Source organism: Oryzias latipes, chromosome 4 (genome assembly GCF_053564925.1).
Source record: "Oryzias latipes strain Hd-rR chromosome 4, Olatipes_Hd-rR_3.1".
In the NCBI taxonomy this organism is placed as follows: domain Eukaryota; kingdom Metazoa; phylum Chordata; class Actinopteri; order Beloniformes; family Adrianichthyidae; genus Oryzias; species Oryzias latipes.
The window spans coordinates 15,414,065-15,436,354 of NC_136240.1; the positions used below are offsets into that span (position 1 = coordinate 15,414,065).

Consider the following 22,290-nt stretch of genomic DNA (forward strand, 5'->3'; position numbering starts at 1 on the left):
ACCTGAGATACACCTGTCCAAAGCCAACAACAGTATCAGCAGGCCCACATTTATTTATTTTTTTAGAATAAATGACGTTTGCATCTTGTTTAAATTGGAGTTCAAGAATTATTGCTTTATTTTAGTGTAGCTACGATGCTTTGAAAAAACAACCATTTCTTCCAGCACCTCATTTCTAAAACAAATTATTTTTGCGTGAAGATATTTTACGTTAAAATGATCACAAGTCTCTTTGACTTCAGAACAATAAGCAGTTTATTTTTAACTTGCAAAGATTTGCAGCTTCTATTGAAAACAACAACCTGGACCCAAACAGCTTTTATTCTGAAAAACAGTCTGACTTCAATCCGAAAAATTTGGCATTAAATACACAACATTTCCATTGTTTGTACATTACACATTTTCTCAATGTGTAGCTGCTGTCATCTGCAGTTTTGATCGGGTGATTTTATTTTTCAAACCACAGTAGGCTATTAGAATCTGTGTTGAGTTCAAAACATTTCATTTTCCTCAGATTAAAGAATTCTCAATCACCAGTGGTTCAAGTGACTATCAGCTGGATCAGAAATTGCTTATAAACTTATACATGTTTCAGTTTATTTAAAAATCTTTAAAACAATCATTCAGGCATCCAGATGCTTGGTGGTCCTGCGTAATTTTTGCTTCTTGTTCTTGTTGCCGTGCATCTTCCAGGGTTTTCCCTGGTGTGGTTGTGATTCAGAAACGGCTTGTGCGACAGGCCCACTGCCTGGTTTGTAACCCATGATGGACTGGACGCCTTTGGTGAGTGCACGCACATTCTCCTGCAAACAGAAAACAACACACTGTTAGCCAATTTTAATAAGTAGGCGGTTTAAAAACCATCCTGGAAACAGAAAATCTGTCTAGAAATGAAATAGAGCAGCAGGCTGGTTTTACCTGATGAAAGAAGTTCTTATCAACAACATTTTCAATCCTCTTGATTTTGCCCTGTTTGTTTGTTGCTGTGGAGAAATGACCCACGTCTGGCTCTCTCCTCTGAAACTTGCTGTGCTGTGGTTGGAAGTCTTCAGCCTTGATGTGTGGAGGAGGATGGCAAAACAGAAGCTTTCCCTGTGAGGAATAAAACACTGTAAGCTTTACCTGTACATGGCTAAAGAAACACTGAAAAGATTGGAAAACACTTTGCTTGCATTGATGTTCCACTGTGCAGGTTTTTTCTATTTAAATTTTGTTAATGGATGGAGGTTGGAATGGAGGAGGGGGGGGGGGGGTGCTAAACATTTTACTAGGCCTGCAGAATAAATCGCAAACTTGAACTAAACAACATTTTACAAACACTGACGTTTTTGTTTTTAAAGGAAATGAACTGAAGCAAACAGTTTGATTTCGCAATGACGATATCAAACTGTGTAACACACATATCGCAAAAGACGGTGAAAAGTGCAATTTATGTTTACCTTACATGTGCTAAAACAGTCTTATGGCAGCATAAAGTATTGAATGAATCAAATAAATCCCTGTTTGCATTTGACCAATCAGATGGACCCCTTCATGTTGTAGACCAACCGGATGGAGTCCTTTTATGTTAGATGTTCACTTCCTATATAGACGAGGGTCATTTGGGGTATAATATAAGGTATGTTGACTCCTATTTATTACTAAACAGTTGCAGTGAAATGAAAATTATGTTTTTGGTTGTTTTGCCATTTGATCATATATCGCAAGTTTTATCGTCATTGCAATATTGATCATTAATATCGCCATATCGTGCAGCCCTACATTTTACCAATAAAGTTCAAAATTGGCTCAGTGTCTGATTTTTTTAATGCATGTATTTAATTAAACTGTTTTTTTTTTAAATCAGCAAAGCTAGTACAAAGTGTTAAGATTAGATAGCTTTAAAAAAGAAAAATCTTTAAATTAATTACAGGTGTTTGTTTTTATAATAAATCTATAAAGAAAAACACTAAAATAAGTATTGTGAATTATGCAACTAGTTACTTTAGATTTGTTTTCCTGTATTTAATTGGCCAAATGATGACATATATTTGAGTAACAATGTTATAACCCGGGACAAGAAGATAATACAAGTCAACCAACTAATATCAGACTTACATTGACATAATCTTTTAAGATGTAGCGAGCTGATCGGGGCTGGTCAGGCTGCCCGTGTGATGTCATAAAGCCCCTCATGTCTGAAACAAATGAAAGACAAACACGTCGTTTGTTCGATTTCCTCAAATGTCTGCAGTCAAAAACAAAAAGCAATGAATTAAACCAACAGAAAAATGGGATAGAATTTCTTCAAACAGGTAGAAATACAAAAGCAAAAGAAGCATAAATATGATGAGATGGAAAGCTTCCCGCTAAAACACTATTAGCATCTCCTTGACTCACATCCGTACGCCGTCAACAGCTCTTCTGAGGTGGGAGGCCTGTCAGGATCTTCATCCTCTCGTGGTCTGATGATGTTAATACCGTATGTTCCTTCTAACACGTGTCGAGGAATCATCTGGCACACGTGATGAATCCATTAAGGTCTTGCACATTTCAGGCATTAGGCTATGTATAATGTTTACTTGGTGACACATTCTCCACACAAAAGTGTTTGAATTATAAAAAGTTTCATTAAAATGGAAAACCAGTGTGAATGATCAGTTATCAAAACAGCACCAATCCTCTTTGGCTTTAGTTCTTTAAAGGATATATGGGAGATTGCAGGTACATGATCTCTCATCTGGTCTATGGGCAGAATCCCTGAGCAGATCATCTCCGCTTTGGTAGAAACGAAGGAGGGCATGACCAGACCAGGGCAGTCACAGAGACACAGGCCCGGCTCCACATACAAAGTCTGCACAAAAATGATACATATATATATTTAAAAATCAAGATCTTTCTAAAGAAAATCAGTAACCTGAATCGTTTTAGTGAATAGGATGGTACCTGAAAGTGCTTAGTGTGTCCCGGTGTGGCTGAAACGGAAACCTTCTTGTTCCTCAATATAGTGTTAATGGTGGAACTTTTTCCTACGTTGGGATATCCTACCTGTTAAATCCAAACCAAAACAGGAGAAAAATGTAAACAATGTTCAGAAAAAACTCAAAATATTTGTCAGAAGAAACTGATTCCAGATTTTAAACTCTCAAAATGAACAGATTCATAGTCTTAATAAGGGGATCTTTTTACCCACCAGTCCAACTGTGAGCTGCTCCTCTTTACACCTGGGCCCTTTGTGCGCAGCCTTGAAAATGTTGAGCAGCTCATCCTTATGTAGAAGTCGACTAGAATTGTGGAATGTTTCACTGGATGATGTAGGAGTTCCTCCATCTCCTTCTTCCTCATCTTCTGAGCATGTATGCCAGTCCTCCTCGTCAACTGTTACACTTTCCTGCTGGTTTTCCTCCTCACCACTCTCTTCCTCTTTACTGTCCTGATTTTCCACATTTTCACCACTTGCTCCTTTATTGCTTAGGTCTTCATTCCGTGGAACATCATCTTCCTCTGGATCACTTTCTCTGCACTCTGGGTCGTCCACTTCAATGCCCTGTGAGGAGACACGTGTCAGTCAAAGGCAACTGGTTTTAGAGACTACAGAATGTCAAAGCACATTAAAGAGCAATCTGAATAACATTCTTAGCTTAAAAAAGGGAGCAAGGAGGTCTGCAGAGTTCAAATGTTAAAAAAAACTTTTTTTAGACATTTCTTTTTAAATTTGACCTCATCACCTTTTCTTCTGCATCCAGCCGATTCCCTTCAGCAAGTGCAGACCAGAAAACTGCCCTGAGACCCTCTTTCTCAAAGAATCTGGCCCAGACTTTTCTCTGCTCTCTGGTCAGGAGGTCTGCCTTGTTCACTAGAAGCATGTTGACCTTATCTGGTGACACTTCCTTCACATAGGACTCCTGGTGGCAAACAAAAGAAGATGGATATTAGCCTTTTGGAAATCTGATTTAATGCTGATTTATTTGGCATATTGTGACTGTTGAAGTAATTACTGCCATTTTTGCTAAACTTGTCGATTCTTCTGATTATTTTTGGTTTTGAATCACAAAAATCTATACGTTTTACTGCCCATTCCATTTTAAAATCTCTCAAACAAACCAAGGACTTACCAGATCGGCGCATCTGAACAGTAAAGGATTTCTGGCATCAACAATCTGAACAACAATGTCACTGAAAGAGAAAAAGACAAATTAAGTATAGCAGCTCATAGAAATAGTATCATTCCTCCCAAAATTCAGGTTTAAACTCAATACTACCTTCTCTCAATCACTCTCCACAGCTGCCTCCAGAATTCAAGATTTTTCTCAAATGGCGTCAGAATTAACTTTTGTTCCTCCTCCAATCTTTAAGAAAAGAGATTAAAAAAAAGACAGACAGTTCAGATTAAGGGTCTCATAAGCCACCAGTTAATACATTTAATGAACCTTTGTGCATTGATGAGAAAAATACAAACTATAAAAATAGGCAAAGTGACCTGTACTATTTTAAATTCGAATTTGACTCAAAACACAACTATTTACACACTTTGCAAGTGTTCTTCTCCACAGCAAGAAGCTGTCTTTTTCATCTTGCTGAAGAGCTTCTGCACTTGTGCTTTCATCCCAGTGTGGACTTGAAACACAAAAAAGAAAACATTTAAATTAATCTGCACTTTGGCGTCACGTAGTCAAGTCTGTCGAATGAGCCTACCGGCGAGGAATTCTCAGGAAATGTTTATTTTCTTCATGCAGCTTCTTCAGCCGAATTTTCTCCTCTTTTCTTAGAATGCCTGCTCTGGCTTCAGCTGGCACAAATTCAATGTTTAGTTTCTCTGGAGAGCAGGGGAAAAAAAGTCAGTTATTTTTGCTTTTCAAAGGTCTGTTAAGTAGATAAAACAAAAGAAAATGTTTAGTCACAATTATAACATATTTTCGTCAATAAATGAGGGTTTATTACCTGCAACAAACTCTGTCCCTGCCAACTCAGCAGTGGCCAAAAAGTCATCCATAGAACTCTGCTCTGTCACTGACTGCAGGTTTAGCCGCCCCCAGTCGTAGCCATCGTTCAGTTCACTTGTGTGTAGCTGGGGGTGGGGTTAAATTATATATTTAAATACAAGAAGTTCATTAAAAGCTAAGCCTTCAGATCATCATGCAGGGAATGTCATACCCATGAGTCGCCTCTCTTGTTTCCTCTGCTTGTTTGGAGCCTTTCCTTTATCAAAGCTCTTCCCAGTCCCACTCCCCCGCCGGCCTTTTTCTTCCCCATAACTACTCCTAAAGCTGTCGAGCAAAAATTGAGAAGTAAAATTCAACTGTGTAAACACCTCGCTAGCAACAAAAAACTGCAATCCATGTGCTGTTCGTTGTTGACGCAAAGTTCGGAAGTGGAAAGAACCAACTAATATGGTCAAACATCTAAGAGTTTAATTACAATGGACGAAAATACACACACTAGATGCGTTTATTATTAAAACACGGAACTCATAAATAACTAAAGGATATTTTAACATGGTTATTTTATAAAATTGCAGATTTATGGCGTTTTCTATGAAATCCTAAATTTGGTACGGTCCGGTGTAAGGTTCAGCTATTAAATGTGCTCTGTACAAACCGGAGCTCAACAACAGAGGTTCCTAATAAGTACCATAAAAATATACGACAGCTGTCAAGACACTTTCTGCTCTCCTATTCTGCAGAAAAAAACCTGTAAAATAACCCTAACACCTTTTAGCATACATATATATTTTTATATCATCACTCACATAGGTTAGCCCTCCATATTTCAAACTACGCAAAAAACACGCTGCAATAATGGAGGCAGTTCACTCAATTAATCACAAGATGGCAGCAAAATCTAAATGACAGAAGCCGAATTTTTTTTCTGACTCGTGCTTTGTTGCTTGACCACAAACTATATTTGTGAACATGTCCATAATTATGAACTGTTTTAACTTAAAAAGTAAAAATGAATGTACTTTTATATGTCCCTGGTTTCCAACAAAGGACAGTAGAAACGTGACTCCATCAGAATAACAATTCTATTCTATTAAAAAAAACTGTATGAATATAATTATTAAGTCGTCAATTAGTTTGTCGTCAACACAAATTTGATTTTTTACTATGCTGTATTAAAACCCAATTTGTGTTTCTTAATAGCCTACACATATTTTGTGCTACATACATTTATTAACATTTAATAAATATAAAATCTTTCAAAATGGTTTTTGTCGGGTTTTGTTCTTGTCATTATTTATCTATTCATTTAGGCGGGGAAAAAACTGAGGTTTTATTCTTAAAAAAAGATCTTAGCGTAAATATAGTAAAAGGTGAGCTTTTATTTTTTTTTTTATTAATTCTGTAAAACTTTGTTGGTCCGTATATTTTCTATTGTTTCTATTCTGGTTTGAATATAGCGTCTGTTCCTTCCGATTTTTACGTTTTTTTTTTTATATTTAAAAAGTTTTCAAAGTAAAAAGATAACAACTGGACCATGCGCCACTTCCATCTATCCATGTGAAGAGAAAAAGTTGGCTCAGTCCTTCCCCCCACGGTAACTCACAGTTGGTTTGTCCCAGTTTATAACGGGGAATCTCCTAGTTTCTGTGAGTCAGTGAGTTTTGCGCTGAGAGGCAGATGCAGAGACGCGCGATGGGCTGGACTTTAAGGGATGCTTGGATGAAGTACGTTGATCTTTTCTCACTGAGTCGCTCTTAGATGACTTGAAAAGCTCCAAACAGCCAAAGGACTTAGAGAAAAACTAAAAGATTTGCTTTCCTGTCTCTCAGTGCTGTTGTTGAACGCAAACACCTATAAAATGCTGCCTTGGAAGAAGAACAAGTTCGACTTGATTGAGGAAGACAAGCAGACCAAGCAGAAGGGCTATGCGGTGAGTCTCAACTACTCAGCGCTCACCTCCTTCGCCAAGTCCTGCCCCGAGAGCGCGCTCAGCCGCGTGGGCAGCATGTTCAAGTCCAAGCGGAAAAAGGTGAAGATCACCAGCGATGACCCCACCTACACGGTGCTGTACCTGGGCAACGCCACCACCATCCAGTCCAAAGGAGAGGGCTGCACGGACGTGGCGGTGAGCAAGATCTGGGGCAAAAGCGAGATGGGCAAGAACGGCACCAAGATGAAGCTGACCATCAGCTCGCAGGGCATCCGGATGGTGCATGTGGACGACAAGGCGAGGAGGCCGGGCCACTTGTACCTGCTGCACCGGGTGACGTACTGCGTGGCGGACCCGCGGCTGCCCAAGGTTTTCGCGTGGATTTACAGGCACGAGATGAAGCACAAAGCAGTGATGCTGCGCTGCCACGCGGTGCTGGTGTCCAAGCCGGAGAAAGCCAAGGCGATGGCGCTGCTGCTGTACCAGACCTCTGCCACCGCGCTGGCCGAGTTCAAGCGCCTGAAGCGCAGGGACGACGCCCGGCACCAGCAGCAGCAGCTCATAGGCGAGCAGACCATCCCGCTGGTACCGCTCAGGAAGCTGCTGAACGGACAGTGTTGCTACAAACCCCCGGTGGAGCGCAGCAGGAGCGCGCCCAAGCTGGGCTCCATCACGGAGGACTTAGTCGGGGAGGAGGAGGAGGAGAAGGCGATGCACTTCGAGTGCGAGGACATTCTGGACACGGACAATGTGAGCAACGGCAAACACGAGCTCACGCAGATTATTAATGACTTGGGAGAGATGAGCATAGGAAACGACGTGCAGACTCTGAAAGCTGACCTCAGGGTGACCAGACTCCTGTCTGGGGAGAGCACGGGGAGTGACTCCTCCATAGAAAGCAACCAGGAGCCTCCACCACTGAATAATAACGGCTTTCAGGAGGTGAAGGTGCTGGAAATTGTCTGAACAGGTTCAGATATTTCTCCTGTTCAGTTTCGTTTTTTGTCAGGCACATTTTCTCTCTCCATAATAGCATTTCTTCAGCCATGTCGGGAAGTGTCAGATCTGTGCCACACTACATGTGAGAACCCACTCTTATTTGGAAGTTCTTAGGCTTTTCAGATGCAAATTCAAGTTTGAATGCATTTACATCTGAGACAACCAAATCCTGGGGTGCCTCAGGACACAGTGCTGTAATACCGTCTTCTTTATTTAAGAGGATTTATTGTAGCATTAAGCTTGTTTACCTGACTTCTTTCCTCACTTGAAATGGCTTTTTTTTTATTGGAACGTGCTCGTCTTGATCCAAAACATCCTTACATTTTTTTAAAAGTGTTTTTTTTGTTCTCAAAAAAGTGGATCTTAAAAAGCATCTGTTATTTCATGGTCAGGGTGTATTTGTAACACTCTGTTGACTCATTTGACGCTGATATTTTGCACTTCTGTCTTTTTTGTTATCTTGTACATATTCTCTTCTATTTTTTATTTTGTTGGTATGTTGTCTGAAACATATGTCATATCTTTGCTGTGCAAAAGAAGAGCAAAACGTTATGTACTGAGATGTAAAAGGAGATGTTTTGATTATAAATGTTATTTTTCAATAAAAGACCAAATGTGGTTTCATAAGTGAGCAGAGATTTCACTGAAAAGAACGACAACAACGAAAATGTGACAACTATCTGAAGATTTATGCACGAGTTGGGGTTTTCCTGGAAAGAATGAAGATGCTGGAGGGAGTTCAGCGTTAGGCCAGATTTTTGCTTTAATTCTTTTTGGCCAAATTGATTGCAGAGAACAAAATGTAAGATCCTGAGTTAAGGTACTGAAGCTTCATTCATTGGCGCTGGCCTCAGGGAGGACAGGCCACACATGAGGACGTCAGCAGAGGTGCAGGCTGTACCATCACATGGGTCCCATAACAACAGGATAGCAGTAGCTTCTGCCAGGACTGCTGTTATGTGCATTCATGTCCTGTCCTCACATGGACACGTTTCTTGAATTTAAAACATCAACATTACTCTCAGAATATCAGTCAAATTAGTATATTTGTGTCTCTTGTTTAAAAGTGGAAGCACAGTTTTCACCAGATTTGATCGGTTCTCTTTATGAAATGCCACCACTTCAGGCTGGACCTGTGGTGAGCTGCAACGCAGACATTCACATCTCACATCACTTCATGTGAGCGGTCGTTACGAGAAGAGACAGAAAAAACCATGTGTCACGGCTGCAGAGGCTTTTGAGCTGGCACTTCCTCTTTACAGACAGACCTTTTCTCCACAGTTGTTCAGATAAAACAGTTTATTTTGATGTTTCTCACTCCCACAGTGTACATACTTGATCCAGAGGACTGTTTCACTGGTAAGTGATTCCTGTAAAAAGCTTCAAAGCAGCTCATCATAAATAACATTGTCTCAGAAAAACAAACACTGAGTTGAGACTGAGCTGAAATAGCGAGAAAACAACCCACCCGGATCATCTGTGCCTCGGCACAAACTATAAAAGTCCATCTCTGATCATCTTTTGATCTATTGTAAAAGCATTCCCAGTGGTCTTTTAATTATGATTATTCTGTTTTGAGCCCAAAAAATGTTGTTTTCAAGTACATGGGTTGTGCAAAGCAACAGTAGTTTATTAAAAAAATTCACCTCTGAGTTGTGGTCGGGACGGTTGGCACAGAGTAAGCCTGCCCTCACTTCCCATCATCCCTTCGTTTACACTCTGTCCAACTAGCTCCCAACGCTAACATAACAGATGACATAAATATAATATTGGAGCAATCCAGCGGTACAGTTTTTGCCAGATCCCAGCTCAGACGAGGAAAACAAAGATGTGTAAATACATTCTAGTCATCTCAACTACAAGCTTTTTTTTAACAAATTTTCTCATCTGCTCCTGATTCATAACAATCTGAATACAGAAATACTCAGATATGCAATTTTAAGCTTAATTTTCTTTATATATGTCATCCATTAAAAAAATGCAACAAGAACATGTTAAAAACATAAAAAACGGGATTTTCATTGAAGTGGATCTTTAAGTCAAACCTGGTAACAGAGATAATAGCTGAGTAGAGTGTTGACTGAGTTAGATTTTCTTCAAGCATGTTATTGTTGTCTGCAGTGCTACTGTCTTAACCCCTCATCAAAGTAAAAACCCTATCATTCACTGAGCGTGTGGCTCTAAATTCCACTTTAAGCAAACTCAGTTCATCAGGCAAATATCGGCCTGGCAGATAGAGCTTAGGTTGACACGGACGCTGAGCAGACCCACTCTAATTAGCAGGCGGCTGAATGATGCCACAGGCCATTCCTGTTCCAGGTCACCGCTAAAACAGGCAGCCTCATGGTTTCCTTTCGAACCATTGCATCTCTGTTATGAATAAGAAAAGCTGCGAAAGCGCAAGAGCTGCCAGTGAGTGAACTCGTGTCTGATTACAGCTCCAGTAGGAGAGACGTCAGAGTTGAGTCACAGAGCAGAGGTATGGTGACCTTCCATGGGTGATGGAAACAAACGCTGCCTGGGCAGCAGTCATCACGTGGATTTCACCAAGTAAATGTAAGGCCCTTACATTGCAAACATTTTACAATGAATAAAAAGTATCAGCTGACTTGAACCCAAGTGATCCAGTGAGAGCCTCTCAGAGCTGCAAACGTGGACAAGTCTGTACGAGATTTTAAATGTTGGTCTACATCGAAAAAAAATAGGACAGAAAATTGTTAACAGTTCTACAACCTGTTTAAATATGCAGACAGACTGGGGTGAAATGTGAGAAAGAGCTGGGGTTGAGCAGTCTTAAATAACTGTGATAAATTATTTAAAAACAACTCGAATTTAAGAAACAGAAAGAACTGCTTTGTTTGCAGTTGGATGACCATCCAAGTCTGTGAAGGCAATGTTATAGTCTCATTTGAAAAGACTCGTGTCTAGGAAAAGTGTTATGCTACGTTCACTGAGCGACTTCCTCTAATGAAAAGCCTATGTATATGCGTGTTTCAGGCTTCAGTGTTCAAAACTCACGTTTACGCATCACTACGCAAGTTTTCAAGTCCGTTGGGCTCTACGTACAGAGCGTGCAGTAATTGAACAATTGGGATTGTTTTGAAAAGTTTAAACACTTGAACTTTGACCAACCAGGGGCTCGGATAGTGATGACGTCCTTTTTAATTCACGGAAATGCAAACCGTTTGAAAATCGATCAGGAAGAAGAAATTAATAATTGCAGTTTGTGTCCGGCTGGATTTCTATGACAGCAAGTCTTTTATATATCAGAATAGAGTTGTAAAAGGGAAAGCCTGCAGCAAGATTTATGAGATTTGCACCGCTTCGACATTTCGCACCAAACCTCTTCCACCTCTTTTGAGTATGTGCAGTAGTATTGGGTAGCGACGGTCCAGTGTGAACAATGTATGTGTGCTATGGAGGATTTGAATGGATGTGGTGCCTGCATGCTCCTGACTCCCGCATCTGTCCTGACCGAACAGTTAAGATACTAAAATAACAGCTTCAGTAATAATCTTCAAGAAAACACAAACAGGGCCTATGAGACATACAGAAACCTGTCCGTGAAGACCATGCAGTAAAGCTATCATTTGTGGTTCAAATGTGTATAATCAACTCTGTCCTCAGCTGAGGAAGCTACTGTTGAATGCAGTTTTACACAAAACAGGAATTAAGGTGTGGCAGACCTTCAGGCTAAAGTTCTATGAGGCTTTGATGGTCTGCTTTTAGAAGAGATGACACACTCGAACTGTGGCCTTCACAGCCAGACAGTGTCCAACTGTGTCAGTTCACCTATGACGTTACCGGGACGACAGCTGAGTGTGTGAGAAAGCAGAGAGAGAGAGAGAGAAAGCGAGAGAGCGAGCGAAACAGGAATTAATTATAACTTTGAACATGACAGCTGTTCTCCACCAAACGAGCATGTGTGACGTGTTACAGTGACTGTGCATTCACAGAAGTGGAGAATTCCAACATCAAGATAAAACACATGGAAAATGGTTTCAAATAGCAAGGCAATATTTCAAACTTTAAGGCAATATTAGTATCATTATTGACAAAGATTAAGAAATCTTCTCCCAGCTCAAACACTAATAATAGCACCTCAGCTAAATGAACCTCTGTTTCAATATTATTAACAATAACAAAACTGTTTGAAATATATATTTTGATCCTTTCATTTGTAATGTTATTCCACTCTGCTATTCTTATGTGTCACCCTTCCAAAATCTTCTGGCCCCTTCTAAATATGTTCTAGTTTTTTACTCATTTAAGTTTCCCCATGTGGACGTCACTATTGGTTGCTGATTGAGTCCACACACCATGTTTGTTTTTTTAATTTTTCAAACTTAAATTGAAGTAATTCGGGTTCTTTTTAAGCCAAAATAGTTTGAGTTAGTGCTCAAACTTCCAATAATTTATAACAATGTGGAACCTTCACAGCTAATGCCTTGGTTACAACTTCCCTTACGGGTGATTATGGACTGTCTGCACAATGTGCCCCCTCTATGTCTCTTAAATATAATCAAGCTCCTTGGTGCCACTTGTTTCAAGGATTCAGGTTTTTTATATGCTGTGAAACACTCAAGCCAAGTTTAAACCAGTGAAAAGTCGGAAACTCCGTGCATTTCCGACTTTTAATTTTCACTGAAAAGTCTAAGTCAGGGGTGTCAAACTCATTTTCACAGAGGGCCACATCAGCATAGTGGTTGTCCTCAAATGGCCAGATATAACTTTTACATGTAACTAAATGTTAAAAGAAAAATAATGTACCTACTCCTTAATGTTAAATAACTCAATATTTATTTATTATAACTTTTTAAAGTGACAATTATGGTTGCATAGAAAAATATGTTTGCTTGTTAATCTATCATAAATAGTTAATGCATAGTTGTCCAATCCGATATTTCAAGTCCAATTCCCCCTAGATATGAATAAATACACAACAATTTTTATTTTGTATTTTAAGAAATTAAAAACGTTTATGCTCTCGCGGGCCACATAAAATGACATGGCGGGCCACATTTGGCCCGCGGGCCTTGAGTTTGACACATGTGGTCTAAGTAAACAAATGCGTATGAGCATTTTGGGCTTCGGTGTTCAGAACTCTTGTGTTCATGCGCCGCTTTGCAAGTTTTTAAGTCAGTTTGCTCTACGCATAAAAAACACACAGGAACTTGGATTTGCTAGTGACTTATGAATAGGTTGCTGTTCAATACACATACCCTTTATAAAAATTGATCATGACAGAGAAATGAATAATTGCAGTTTGGGAATTAAATGACACCAAGTGTTTCATATATTGGAATAGAGGTGTGAAAGAAAAAGTCTGGAGCAAGATTTGCTTCAACATTTTGGACCAAGCCTCTTCCAAATAGCTACATGCGCTAGTCTTGGTTAGCAGCAGTCCAGTGTGAACACCATGCACTAAAAGCACGTTCAAGAATGCCTATGAACATGCATTCACTAATTTATTCACTAATTTAAGGTCTTTTGCTTCTGCTCGTTTCCCTCCATGAACTTGAGATCCTTTTGATTTCATGTTTTACTTCGAAGCCCATCGAGACGACTGTTGTTGTGATTTTGGGCTATACAAATAAAATTGAATTGAATTGAATTGAAAACCGTGATGTGAAACCTAAAAATAGCTGATTTGTCCGTGGTTATTTTTCTGAGATCATGGAAGACTTACATCAAATGCAATGCATTGAAATTCATTTTGGATTTGCAAAAAGTCAACTATGAGAATTTCTTTAGGAAAACCTGAACCAAAATTATCAGCAACCAAAGTGAATGTTTATTCAATTAAATTGTCAAACCAGTGAAATAAATATGACCTGAGCCAAAAATTGAAAGTTTCCGTAGTAAGTTCATTAATTGTTTTCCTAATAATCCATATGTCCATACATCACTTAACCTCATAGCAGCTTAAAACTCCTTTGACTCAAACGGGTTGAGCAGTTCAGTTCTCTGTGGGCCTCTGTGCAGTCTGCTCAGGTAATGAGCTGTGTCTGTATCCATGGGCCAAGCCCCATGAGGCCTTGAAACTGTAGATGTCCCAGTGTCCCTTTCAGCCAACAGTGCTCTTGTTTTTCACTTGCTGTGACACAAAAGGCTCGCCCCTGGAGAGCCATACATTTCAGCAAGGTTATTTTGGTCTTTCCGTTCATGGGGAGGAAATGGAATAATAACACAGGAGTGAGAGGAAAGCATGAAATGCTTCTTAGACTGATGGACTGTGAGCAGAAAGCAGAATACACAATGCATGTAAGAAGTAATGACTTGTCCTTTAAGTAGAATGTTCTGACACAATCACTAAACATCTATGACTTTGTTTTATTTCTATCATCCTCATCAGTGATAGTCAACACATTGGTAATAGAAAAGCTGTGGCTGAACAGAACACAAACATTTTTGTGTTTATTCCAGGAGAAATTAAAACCCAATTTCTACTGAAAGTCTTTATGCACAGCAAATCTGTCAAAAGAATAAACATTTCAGGAAAGATTAAAAAAAAAAGAATAAATTAAGAATAACTGACCCCTGAAGTGATCAGTGTTTGGTTGAGAGAAATGCTGGACATCTTTTTCAAGATTGGGGTTAAACTCTAAGCATCGGAGAATCCGAACTGAAGGATATGACACATCCACATATAAAAAAAAAAAAATTAAAATAAATGTTTATTCTAAAATAAGTCACTGAACATTAAAACCAAGGAGAAAGCAAAGAGTTTTGAAGTCCTTGCACAGTCTAACCTAGCCACAAGGGTGCCCAAAAAACTGGAGCTTTATCATCTGCACTTAAAACAGTACATTCCCTAAATCAAATGTAAACCATATCATGTCTTCTGTTTATGCAGTTCTAAAGGGCATGCACTTGATTTAGCTGTTAACTGTGTAGCTGGGAGCACAATGGTGGAGGCTTGAACTGAGTCGGATCCGAACAGACAATGTGCTGTCAGGTGACACGTACTGGCAACACAAACAATGTTTTAATGCTCGAGTCGAACAGCAAATGTTGCAGTTTACTATGTATTTTATGATCTGATTTTACTACGGTGCCCCTGATGTCTAAATCACACCAATAAATCACTCAATGTAAAAACACTAAAGATAACAGTAAAAATGCAAAAACAAATAATACAGAAACAATACATTTTAGAAATCAAAACAATGTTTCACAAAAATGAAATGAAATAAAAATGAAACTACAGTCATTTCCAGAAATCAAATGCAATGTTAAAAAACGAAACACATCAAGAAACCAGAAAAGATAGGTATATGGTGCATCGCTGGGTGGATGAGGGCATTTGACTTTTGACGTTTGAGTTTTTTTTAAATGCGTCTTTACTGTCCACATACTAATAAAAAGTTTTATGATTAGTAGAGAGCATATCCAGTATCACTGGATACCAAATAAATTTCAGTTGAAATGATGGACAAACATTTCATTTTGATTTCTGAAAAAATTATGTTGTTTTTCTGAAACGTTTCATTTTAATTTTATTTTAAAAAAATTGTTTTGTTTTTTTTAATTTTCATTGTGATCTTTAATATTTGTGCGTCGAATCATTTGTTGGAGTGATTTGGCCACCGTGAGCTAGGCCACATGAAAACTGAAGAGTTCTGCAAGTCACCATTTAACTTGATGAACGCATAAAAATCCCAAATGAAGAGAAACACGGCTGAAACTACTGCTGGAAATCAAAGGTTTTTATTAATTAAGCACATTTTTTCAGTCAGTTCTTGTCGAGCTTTACTAAAATAAATGTCTTCCTTGAGTATCAAATGTATGTGCTTTGGCAGCATTGGAATTCTTTAACCAACCAAGCAAGAAGCAAAGTGGGGAGGTTTTAAAAACCTTTGGTTACCGCCTCTCAGATCTGCCGAAATCATGGACTGAATTTCAGTTTTCTGTTTCAAACCGAAACGGGAGACTCGTGAACTTTCCGACACCTCGGTTCTCAGGCCGCACAGGATGAACATGTTCCCATGTGAGAATCTGCATGGATGCTGCTGTGAGAAATCCCTGCTCCAGTGCTCTGAGTTGTTTTCCTCTAAACATTTAGTTCATTTTAAAGCCTCAAAGAGGCTCTGAGGCAGGCACTGTTCAAATAGCAGTCCTCTGGCTTTCTACATAGGGATTTTCCAGGGAACTTGGAGACCCATTGATTCCACTAAAACAATCAGGTTTCTTTCCATTTGGCATGTGACATGTTACAGACATGCTGCCACTGATAGGTACATCCTGATGCTCTTTATTGATCAGGGCTTTGTGCACAGGCACGGATTATGGGATTGCTTTGACTTGCTAGTTGCTTTGTAACATTTTGGCCTACATGTCATGAATAGAGGGCAGCCCTTTATAGAATGATCGAAGCATTACAACAAAATTAAAAAGAATATTTCCTTGTAAGTGATCATTAAACTTTAGTTTTGAAAAATATATGTTAAAGATGCAAGATCTGTTTATGCATGTTTTCTTTGTGTCATAACTAGATTTAGGAGCTTATTGCAGTTGCTAAGCAGGAATTTCTCCCTTCGGCCAGCACTTCCGGTGACTGCTCCCTTTCATCAACAGTCACATGCTCGTTGGGCTGAAATAGTTGGCATTCACTGACAGGTTCAGCCAGTGCAGCATTTAGCACTGAATGTCTCAACAGATGACTGGGTGACAATTCAAACCACGTGTTTTCCTGCACAGGGAATGTAAACACAACAGGTCCTTTTGTTTAGAAATGTTTATCTCCTGCCACTTTGTCTAAAAGCCATTACAAACTCAATGTGATTCTCATTTGGGCGCCTCACCTGATATTGTTTAGGCTGAATTAGGATCTTAGTATGCAAAATTGCTGTTTGACCAGAACTGCTGTGAGTGATGAGGTTGTCTTTATTTTAAAAAAGGACTTCATGTTCTCTGTTCTGGTCTGCCGGATTCTCATTGCAGGCGCAGCAGTTCACGTGTGAACATTCTGTACAAAAGAGCTGTCATTTTGGAGGCTTCAAAAACCACCACGCCAGAAGCATCAACATGTTCACCACCCAACATGTGTCACTGGCTTTTCAGGACTTAGCCAGATGGCAGCCTGTCTCTTCCAAGCCTATTACAACGTCTTAAGACACAGGCCATGAGCCGAAACAGACAACAGAGCAACTTTGCTGTTCCTCTTTGGTCAGATTGTAATCCCTCCCACCCACTCTACGACGCTGACTCCATGGAATTAGCATGTGATCAGGTTCATGAATCAGATGTTTTGGGGAAACAGAGGTTGCCATTGGCTGTTACCCCACCTTGATTCACCTATTATTCCTTTTGAGTGAGCGTTGAAGTGGCTTACCATAAAAGTGATCTCAGATTCCTTTTGTTTTTCCCTTTAAAATGAAAATACAAAATAAATAAAAAGTGCATTGTCACTGCATTTTTTTGTCAGAAATATTTTCATATCAGACATGTGACTGTGTGTAATCCACACTGTAAAGCTCTTTTTCATTGTATTACCCTGTTGCAACTGCCCGGCTTTAAGCCCCGCATTCCCTGTTCTGTCAATCCAGACCTTTAGGTGAGAAAGTTGCCAACATCCCCTGCTTACATAAGCAGGTTTTATGGAATACCTGGACTTTGTGTTCACTTATCACAGCAAAAAGAAACTTTTTGTCATCGTCTGAATGTTAAAAGAAACTACAAGAACAATTTTCATTGATTGTTTCTGAGGCTGTCTTCCTGTTTATATATATTAAAAGCTTTAGCAAAAAGAACAACAACACAACAACATTGCATGAAATCAGCTTTTGATATACAAAATTCAAAAGCCAATTAAAGTGCATATAGAATAACTTGATAAAAATAAATTTGAAAGATTGACAGACCAATTTTTATGTCGTTTCATGAATTTAAAAAATTGCTAACTTGACTAATTTGCCCACAGATGAAAAAAGAAATCAGTCAAATTCTGCAACAACAAAATACTCGAGGAAAAAAAGTAAAGGCATGTGTCAAAAGATGAAATGTGAAAAAGCAAAATACCACTGATGGCAAATCATCTTTAGTCGTAATTGTTGTATGTTCGATGTTTTCTGTAGGACTCCAGTTTAAATATATATTCTTTAATTTGGCTAACGGATCTTTCAAATGTTCCAGTTTATTGTAACATGAATCGACAACATCACATAGAGGTGTTTTGTGAAATACTATGAAAATGTTAGAAAGGAGCAACAATTTAAGTGGACATCAGTTGTAGATGTTTGAAATTGTCACTGAATTTCTTGGAATTTTCAAAACATCCATTTTTTAAACCAGTGCATCTGCATTTTGATCCAAAAGTATCCAGATTATATGTAAACCTTTACAAATGTTAAGTAATTCGGGATAAGGTAACAAAGGGTAATCTGGTCATGCCTAGAATAAACAAAGTTGCCAAGCAAGAGGAACATTTGTAAATTAGACCCACATTGATTCATTTTTGTTGGCAAAGTAAGAATATGGAGATCTTTATCTCAATTTATGTTTTGTGGTTTATTTCTTTATGCCAGTGAGCTTTAGCCGTGGTACTATAGATTCAAAGCTGTGTGACAACTATGCTGTTGAAGTCCATCAAATACATTAACTTTTTGTTCAGCTATTTCTTTTTTAATATATTTTTTGAAAAATTAACATTTTTAGTTTTTTTTTTTTACTCTGTCAGCATTTTTTAAGCCTAAAAAAATAAATGGCAAAACTTGATTAACCCTAGGAGTTGTGAAATAAAGACTTCGGTCTCCTTTCTTATTGTTTTTACAGTAACATCTCATTTACATTTTGTTTTGGTATTTGTAAGACTTTGATTTTCCAAACGGCACAAAATAAGTGTTATCCTGGTGCAGATATGCAAGTATAGTATTTGACTTGTGCCACACCAAACAAATATTCAGACTGAAAGGTATGAAAACACATTGGAATGAAAATAAGAAGATGGAGATGCAGATTATCAATGGCTACCATAAAAACAAAGGCAAACTAAAATCCTGTGTAGACTCCTCAATCAAAACAGCATTGTTGAACAAGTCTGAGTCATGCAAGTTCATGTGTTGAAATATGAAAACAAACATGCTAGCAACATTCTTTAACCTTTCACCTTCCCTTGACATTCCTTGCTTGTTTTTGTCCGCTGCTGGGGAGGAACCATGCTTTCCCTAAAAGGTTAGAGAGAAATTTTTTTGTTAGACCGGTTTTTTAAATTGAGATTGCAATCATTAGTAGTTGTGCATGCTGGTAAACCAAACAATAGAAAGCATGTGCAGATTTTGTTTGATCTGGGTTTGTCATACAGTACTGTGACTGCTACAGGGGCTTATTGTCGCCACTCGGGCTGGCTGATGTGTAGATAGATAGATAGATAGATAGACAACTTTATTTATCCATTTGGGAGGTTCCCGCATGGAAATTGACATCTCCATCGCATACAGCACTGGTTGACATACATATAGGAAAAAGGAAAAAGCAGCACAGTGACTAGAAAAATTAGGAAGATTAGAACAGTAAGAAACAATTTAAATATCTGCAAACAGTATATACAAAAAAAAAAAAAAAAAAAAAGGTCATTCAGGCCCTTTCCCTTTCCTTTCTGTCCCCCTCCCCCCTCCTAAGTGGTGGTTAAAGAGTTTGATGGCCCGGGGGACAAAGGAGTTCCTCAGTCTATTAGTCCTGCACCTTGGGAGGAGCAGCCTCTTGCTGAAGGTGCTTCTCTGGCTACTGATAGTCATGTGCAGAGGGTGGGTGGTATTGTCCAGGATACCTGTCAGTTTTTTCAGTGTCCTTCTCTCTGCCACAGTAGCCAGAGGGTCCAGCCTTGTGCCAACCACAGAGCCAGCCCGCCTGATCAGCTTCTCCAGCCTGGAGAAGTCTGTCTTTGAGGTGCCCCCCCCCCCCCCCCCCCCCCCCCAGCACACCACAGCGTAGGTTATTACACTGGCGACCACAGACTGATAGAAGATCCCCAGGAGCTTCTTGCAGATGTTGAATGATCTTAACCTCCTCAAGAAGTACATCCTGCTCTGGGCCTTCTTGTACAGCTGCCCCGTGTTGCTCGCCCAGTCCAACTTGTTGTCCAGCCACAGCCCAAGATATTTATAAGTCTGCACGACCTCCACCTCCTCCACTCCTATCAGAACTGGTCTGGGGTTGGGTCTGTCCCTCCCAAAGTCGACGACCAGTTCCTTAGTCTTGGAGGTGTTGAGCTGTAAGTTGTTTTTGTGGCTCCAGACAACAAAATCATCCACCAGGCTCCTGTACTCCTCCTCCTCGTCGCCACTGATACACCCCACGATGGCTGTGTCATCTGCGAACTTCTGAATGTGACACGTGTCCGAGTTGTAGCAGAAGTCCGCGGTGTACAGGGTGAAGAGGAAAGGGGAAAGTACAGTCCCCTGTGGAGCTCCCACATTGCTGACCACAGTGTCAGACGTGATGTCCTTCAGCCTGACGTACTGTGGTCTGTCAGTGAGGTAACTGGAAATCCAAGCAACCAGGCACGGGTCCACTCGCATACTGGAGAGTTTTTCCTGGAGTACAAGGGGCTGGATGGTGTTGAAGGCAGTGGAAAAGTCCAGGAAAGTAATCCTCACAGTGCCTTTTCCCTTGTCCAGATGCGAGTGTGCTCTGTGTAGGAGGAAGAGGATGGCATCCTCTACTCCAACCTCTGCCCGGTAGGCGAACTGTAGGGGGTCCTCAGCGTGCAGCACCTAGGGTCTGAGGAGCTTGAGGAAGAGCCGCTCCAACGTCTTCATCAGATGTGATGTGAGTGCCACCGGTCGGAAGTCATTCAGCTCGCTGGACCGGTTCTTCTTGGGGACCGGAACCATGCATGAAGTCTTCCAGAGGGTGGGCACTCTCCCAAGTTGCAGGCTCAGGTTGAAGATGCGTTGTAGGTTATCAGTGTGGTATCAGGGATCAGGAATTGGCTTTCTTCTTGGCCTAAGTCCTCAAAATAGGACTCAAGGGCTGAATGCATAAAAACGTATAACTCAGTGGAAGTTTTACTTTCAGGAGACAATTAACAAATGGAGGTGACAGATGTAACAAAATGGGATGTTGAGTTTGACACAATCAATCAATCAATTTTTCCTGTTTTTTTTTCTTTTCTGGTTTGTCTGCCAGCTTCTTCCTAAATGTCATTGTTGGTTTTCGTTACTACCCCCCATCCCCTTCTGCATGTTTCCACTTTCTCTGCCGTTCTGTTTACCAGTCTAGCTTCAGATCCTGTAATTTTATCTGTTACGGTTAACAACAACAGGTTTTGTGTGTGTGTGTTGTTGTGTATTTTTGTGTGAGTAAACTTTCCATATTGGACAGCAAATGGAGTTTTGCAGCCTCAGAGAGCGAGCTCTCGTCACTTCCTTCCCGTTTCCTTCATTTCTTTTTGCGACCTCTTGCTGCAAGCTGCCCCCTGTTTCCTTCACCTGAGAATTCACAAGCATACCCACACAAACACAAAGAATGTCAGTAGCAGCACAAACAATCTTACGCCGCTTCTTCCCAGCATACCTACACATGTAAGATTGTACTCACAATTGAGGGCAAAAACTTTGCAGATGAATCTACAAAGTTTTATTTCCTTTTAGACAAAAAGTAAAAATCCTGATGCATTTCATAGGTTTGGAATGTTTTGGATATTTTTGCCTCTTTGGTGATTTACAAATCTTTTAAGGACACAGATTTTTACAAACAATGTGATGCACATTTGTGTGCACTCCTGTCATTATTAAATGATTAGGGTGAGTCTCCCAACAATGACACAAACATGCAAACTATGAGGTGCAGCAAGTAACCAGAGCAGGTCTGTACATAGCCTCCTCTGCAGCAATGAAGCAACAGCATCTGACAGGGTGTTTTTCCGTGTAAACAGGGACACTGCGGTGAAGACAGATCAGCAGGGAGATCCCCTCCAGTACCTATTCTTGGTGGTTGTATTAGAAGTTACCGCTATTGCTGCATCAGAAAGCTGCTAATGTTGCTGTCCATGATTATGCCTCCCCTGTTCATTAAAACAACTTTCCTTCATTCAACGTGGAAAAACAGGAAATTCTGCATATTGGAAAGATTCGGCCAATAAGGTCTTTAATCATGGACCTCATTATAATTAAATTGACAGAAACTGTTTTTTAGTCCAATATGTAAATGGTACTTACTGATGCAAGAATGCTCCCAGTTAGTACTCTAGTGATTAAATGGATTTGTGTGTGTGTGCCACTTTGTGTGTGTGTTACTGTGTAATCGCACATTGATACTTTGCTTTTGACTGCGTCTCCTCGGTCAAACTGCAGTTGCGCAATTTCCACAGGAATTTGGCAAAAACATCCGTCTTCAAAACCCGCTTAAACATTTTTGGGATCACAGGGTTGCTGGAGCCTATCCCAGCTACTGTTGGGTGAAGGAGAGGTTCACCCTGGACTAATTGCTAGTCTGTAG

The 22,290-nt window shown here is 39.8% G+C and overlaps 2 protein-coding genes across 3 annotated transcripts; one reads left to right on the forward strand and one right to left on the reverse strand.

Annotated features, from left to right (window-relative positions):
• Nucleotides 1-231: 231 nt before the first annotated feature.
• lsg1 (large 60S subunit nuclear export GTPase 1) lies at nt 232-6,645 on the reverse strand. Of its 2 annotated transcripts, XM_078946594.1 has the most exons (15): nt 6,526-6,645; nt 5,134-5,246; nt 4,921-5,047; nt 4,675-4,795; nt 4,510-4,596; nt 4,242-4,328; nt 4,095-4,155; nt 3,708-3,884; nt 3,173-3,526; nt 2,926-3,027; nt 2,690-2,833; nt 2,380-2,503; nt 2,098-2,177; nt 919-1,092; nt 232-803 (listed from the first exon to the last, which is right to left on the reverse strand). In XM_078946594.1, the coding sequence occupies exons 2-15, from the start codon at nt 5,230-5,232 to the stop codon at nt 624-626; spliced, it is 1,917 nt and encodes a 638-aa protein (XP_078802720.1). In that variant the 5' UTR covers nt 5,233-5,246; nt 6,526-6,645; the 3' UTR covers nt 232-623. The 2 variants fall into 2 exon arrangements, with proteins under 2 accessions (XP_078802720.1, XP_004067947.1); XM_004067899.5 differs by lacking the exon at nt 6,526-6,645 and having other exon boundaries at nt 5,134-5,579.
• Nucleotides 6,560-8,478, forward strand: fam43a (family with sequence similarity 43 member A). The gene is made up of 2 exons (XM_011473994.3): nt 6,560-6,646; nt 6,752-8,478. Coding segments are annotated over exons 1-2 (1,068 nt in total). The 5' UTR covers nt 6,560-6,645; the 3' UTR covers nt 7,819-8,478.
• The last annotated feature ends 13,812 nt before the right edge of the window (nt 8,479-22,290 follow it).

Bases quoted from the DNA above. Each gene is read 5' to 3' on its own strand.
- lsg1 (XM_078946594.1), bottom strand. From the start codon at position 5,232: ATGGGGAAGAAAAAGGCCGGCGGGGGAGTGGGACTGGGAAGAGCTTTG. The intron at 4,796-4,920 runs GTAATAAACCCT...CCTGCTCTCCAG, and splicing joins AGGGACAGAGTTTGTTGCAG to AGAAACTAAACATTGAATTT. The intron at 4,156-4,241 runs GTAGTATTGAGT...TTTCTCTTTCAG, and splicing joins TGGAGAGTGATTGAGAGAAG to TGACATTGTTGTTCAGATTG.